This window comes from Pygoscelis adeliae, unplaced genomic scaffold, assembly GCF_000699105.1.
Source record: "Pygoscelis adeliae isolate BGI_AS28 unplaced genomic scaffold, ASM69910v1 Scaffold114, whole genome shotgun sequence".
Classification (NCBI taxonomy): Eukaryota; Metazoa; Chordata; class Aves; order Sphenisciformes; family Spheniscidae; genus Pygoscelis; species Pygoscelis adeliae.
The window spans coordinates 4,698,956-4,704,048 of record NW_008824587.1 but is presented as its reverse complement, the minus strand read 5'-3'; the positions used below and the strand labels follow the sequence as shown (position 1 = coordinate 4,704,048).

Genomic DNA, 5,093 nt, shown 5'->3' with positions numbered 1-5,093 from the left:
CAGGGTTCACGAGTTCCGTCTTTAGTCACGGACATGCTGTGTGACATTAAGTTGGTTAGTGCAGTGGAGCTTGACTGAGCAACAGTTTCTTTTGCGTTTAAGCAGGGAGTATGATGAGTCGTTAATGTTAGATCAATTAATATATTAATAACCTGAATGCCTTAAAGCCACTCTTCCTGTTGAAGAGAAAAGCATAACCTCTTGCTTGGATCTGTTTGTTACGGTGTTAGGTAGCATCCCCATGGATAAAGCTTTCACAGCTCCTGTCTGAGTTCAGTGCTTATTTGGTCAGTGAGATATACCTGTGCTGCTACTGCCTATACTGCGTATGTCCAGAGTCTGTAAACAGAGCATCTCTGTCCAGAGCTGTCAATGAGGCATATATCACTAGAACAAGTAGGATTGAAAATGATGTAAAACAAAGCCCAGAACAAGCTTGAATGCTACTAATGCAACTCAAAATAATCAATGTTTTAAAGCTGCCTTGCTGCCTGTAAATCACAGGCAGAATAGAGATTGAGACAACAGTCTGCTTACCTTTTCAGATACAGCAGAAAGTTCAGCTTACTCTCTTTCTTGCTCATTTGTAGAAACAGCTGTAGGTTTCACATTTTTCTTCTTCAGGGGTAACAGCTGAGAGTTAATGCATGCTTGTGACATTCCTAAAAAGCTCTAACAGGTTAGTTGGGATGTGTCTGAACAGTCAGCATCAAGACATATTCAGATAAAAATCTGTATCTACTACATCATACTAGTAAAAGTCGATCAGAAGAAGGACAAATATTGGCTGGGCTTTGATACTTGGAGAACAAAGATGCATGTAGACATTAAATAACAAGGAGACAAGTAAGATGAAGGTTTTTCTCCATCAGGGTTCAAAACCACATTAAGGCATGTTAAGATCAAAGTTGTGTTCTGTCCTCTGCAATTTAAATGTAGGTCTGGTCTTCTTGAAAATTTGGTGAAAAGATTGGCTTCAGAATTTGTGTGAACCAGTTTCTAAATGAAATGAAGGAGTGGAATCCTCTGAGGGTATTGCTATATCATAAAAATAGTTGAACTGTGTTATCTCTAAAATCCTCTTGCCCAACGCTGCTTGATTGCAGGGCAGCTGTCTCTTGCAGCTGGGCAATGGTGTGAACCTAATGGATCCAAGCTTCCAGCAAAAACTGGACGGTGAGAAGGAACTACTTCGCCGCGCTATACAGAAAGAACTGAAGATTAAAGAGGGAGCAGAAAACCTGCGCAAAGCGACAACAGACAGAAAGAATCTTGTTCATATAGAGCATGTGCTGAAATCTTCCAACCGAAAACTGGAGCAACTGCATTGGGAACTTCAGGAGCTTAATGCAAGGATTGTAATAACAGACAAAGAGGAGAGTAAGACAGGTAGGTCTGGGGTCATGATTGACAGGAAAACCGTGTTATAGTGCTTCAATATTTATATATATTGAATTGATATATTTTTCTGTTGAGGGCTCACAAGCAGTGGGAGTTTCTCCTGTTGGTATTTAGTTGATGAGGTGATCCATGCAGTAAAAAGTTGAGAATGGGGCAGTAAAGGTGAAAGGAGGCAACACGAGACATTGGTGTAGGGAGAAGACTGGCTGAGAGTGCTGGGCGTGGACAATATTCAGAAGCACGCTGTAGGTGGAATTGAAGAGATTTGAATAGAGTTTCTGGGCAGTTGAACATCCAAGTATCTTATAGGATGAATGAGTGAAAAATTGGAAGAGTGCTTGTTAGGACAGGTTCATTGATAAACTAAGAAATATTTACAGATATGAGCTAGAGCTTCATTTGAAACAGTGTTTTGCAGCCAGTTTTGTGGACAAGACCTTTTCGTACCTTATTTTATAGCCTAACCTTCTTTTATAGAGTCACCCATCTATAACCCAGTGAAACGACATAAGAAAAGATGACTAATGGTACTGATTGTATTGTTTGTACAGATGGATCTGCATCTCCAGATCCTTGTCTCTGGGAAAGAAACCCAGACCCTATGGCAAGGAAGGTTGAAGCTCTGAAAAAGCAGCTGCATGTTGAAATGAAAGTGAAACAAGGAGCTGAGAACATGATCCAAATGTATTCAACGTCCAAGGTAAGCAAGAATAAACAACCATTTGGGAACATGGATACCTGGATCAAAATTTGTATTTAAAGTCCATACACAAACTCTCTCTGGTAATTGATGTGTGAAAGAAATTCATTTGCAAAGCTTGCTTGACTGAATCCTAGCTCTGCATTTTGGTGCTCAGCACAGTAACAGCATGTCATGTTACTGCACAGGGCGACCAATACTCCAATTCTGCATTAGACTTGCATGTTGCAGATTTCAGGAGCTTAGCAGGAATCAGCAAGGAATTGGATGGTGCATATTTCATTTGTCAAGAGCTTAAGCCAATCTATAACTACTGCATGTTAGGAAAAGGCTTTTCTGAAAGTGTAGTTTATTCCACTTTGGCCCATGATGTAGTTGCCTATGCCTTTTTCCGAAGCATCTGGTGGTGATCACTGTTAGAGGGGAGTTATTAGACCGGACAGATGGGCATAGTCTGGCAGTTTTGATCTTTTTGGCAGTTCTTACACGGCAGATGCTGATTGTGCTTCTGCTCTTGAATGTTGCTTAGTGGTATTAATGATAGAGTTGGGAATCATGTTATTTTAATTTAGCCATGTAAATCCTTCTGTAGTCTCAGTGGAAAGTGCTAGGTGCCTAGAGAGTAGCTTGTGTTATCATTCTCGAACAGAAGAATGGCCCTTTGGAGAGACCTACCTCTCCCTACCAGCTGCAGACTCTACATTACTTCTTCGGTCTAGATGCTTAATTTAGCTGGCTGAATGCCAACAAAGAGATGTTAATGCATCTAACCTCAACACTCATAGTGACTCCAGATTAGAGGCAGAGAACAGCAACTCATAGGAAGTGGCATGATAGAAGTGCTATCTCTAGAAAAACTGTTGCAAGCCTGGAAAGGTAGTAAGGGCGGTATAATTCAGTCATTGACTTGAGGAAAGAAAGTTTAAAAAGTATTGGTGTTGTACACTGAGTTGGTGTGATGTTTTGATATCACTAGGTTGTTTAGGATAGAGCACAGCATGTAGTATCACTTTATGTGAGAAAAATTTTCAGAGATGTACTGGTTTCATATTCATCCCACTTCTTGAGTTTGGCATAATCATATTTAAAAGTCAAAGGATAATTAAAAAAAAAATCCAAGCTTATTACAAAGCTCAATTCAGTAAGACCACTGGTGTAGAGGGTTGTGATATTTTTATTTGTTCAAAACCTCTGCTCACAAAAGACTGTAAGCACAGTTGGCCAGTGAAGCACAAGTCTCAATGACTGCAAGGTTTGGTATTAACTGGACATGTCCTTTACCTGTCCTTTCCCTCTACAAATGGAAATAGTGATCTCGAAGTCCTTGATCCTCAGCAGTGTCTCCTTTACGTAACTGCTTATGTATGCCATTTCAGGATCATTTATGACCCTTCTTGCAGGTACCACCTCATCCTCATATGTGAACACATCATCGTAATACGTTTTTAATGAGCATGGTTCTCTCTCTGCATATCCTTTCTTTTTGGCAGGAGCGGAAGCTGCTGTCTACAGCTCAGCAGATGCTTCAGGACAGCAAGACAAAGATTGAAATAATCCGCATGCACATTGTGAAAGTATCTCAGTCGGCAGGAGGGATGGAAGATACAGTGGATCCAGCAGGTAAGGTGTTTTACGTAACTGATACAGCCCAGAACAGATGCGTCCAAAGCCCCAAGATCCAGAATACTCAGTCAATTTTCACCCTCGTTATGTTTTCTCTCCAAAATGGCCAGTGAGGATGGGGACCACCATCAATGCTTTGGAGCTGCGTATTGAGGAGCTGAGACATCACCTGCGCATTGAAGCTGCTGTAGCTGAGGGGGCAAAAAACGTGCTGAAGATCCTAGGAGGGAGTCGGGTACAGGATCGCAAGTTTTTGGCTGAGGTAAGCACTTATTCAGGCCTTCCTGAGAGGGTGGTTTCATGCCTCAACATTAGTGGTTTAGCATGAATGAGTAGAGTTAACCAAGAGTTACTAATTTGGGAAGTTCCCGTCTCTCTGCGAGGACAGACTGATTGGGATCACTTTCCGTTCTAGGGATAACGTTCCTTGCTTGGGTGAAATTTCTCAGGAACATCTGAAGTGACACTGATGGGGTGGTCAGGACCTATGGGAAAATATTTCATCTTGTTCCTTTATTAGTAAGATGTTATCTGGTCTTTTTTTGAAGCTTACTCTAGTAGCTCATAAGGGATTAATAGTACCTGGACTGGGGCTGTACATTGAAAATTCCTGCCTGCTTTCTGTTCTACTTCATATTGCTAGGCTCAGGGTCGTTTGCAAGAGTCCTCTCAGAAGATTGACCTGCTGCGCTTGTCCTTGGAACATCAGCTTACTGAGCTTTCTCCTGATCACCCAAAAAGAGCACTCATCAAGCAGGAACTAGTAAATACTTCCTCCCTGGGAGCTCAGCAAGGCAGCATCCAACCCACTTCAGTCATCAAACCTACAGCCCTTACAGGTACCATAAATCCTGCGTGGCGTGTTGTTGTGAGGAGGACAAAGGGAAAAATAAGTTGCAGTTCTTCTCATTGTTGTAATGCCTTTTGTTATATGGACATTTGATTTTCTAGGAACTGGACTTATTTCTTCTAGGCCAGCCAGAGCTTTCTGATCATATGGATTTGCAGTCTATTAATCTGGGGTAGATTTGAGCTGTTAACGAAGAAATCATGAATCTGAGAAATTCTTGGACTCCTGTGAGGACAGGCTGACTGGAATCACTTAATCTTTTACATAATAATATTCTTTGCTCTCCTAAAATTCCCCAGGAACATTGGAAGTGAGACTGATGGGGTGTCAGGACCTATTGGAAAACGTTCCAGGACGTTCCCGCATGACTAGTTCTTCTCCCATCTGTGGCAGCCCAAGTGATTTGAGGTCCCTTTCCCGAACACGAGTTGGCCTGGGTATCCATGGCCGTAGTGTCGCAGGAAAGTACCTGCGGAATGAAGAGCCTTGTAGTGAGTATGGGGTTCCCTGCAGAACTGT

The 5,093-nt window shown here is 41.9% G+C and overlaps 1 protein-coding gene across 1 annotated transcript in view; it reads left to right on the top strand.

The window, feature by feature from the left end:
* PKN3 (protein kinase N3) overlaps window positions 1-5,093 on the top strand; it is a 22,049-nt gene that overhangs the window by 4,723 nt on the left and 12,233 nt on the right. Inside the window, 6 exon segments of the mRNA XM_009322196.1 lie at window positions 1,107-1,389; window positions 1,953-2,101; window positions 3,592-3,721; window positions 3,835-3,986; window positions 4,368-4,563; window positions 4,874-5,065. Coding sequence (XP_009320471.1) covers window positions 1,107-1,389; window positions 1,953-2,101; window positions 3,592-3,721; window positions 3,835-3,986; window positions 4,368-4,563; window positions 4,874-5,065 — 1,102 coding nt within the window.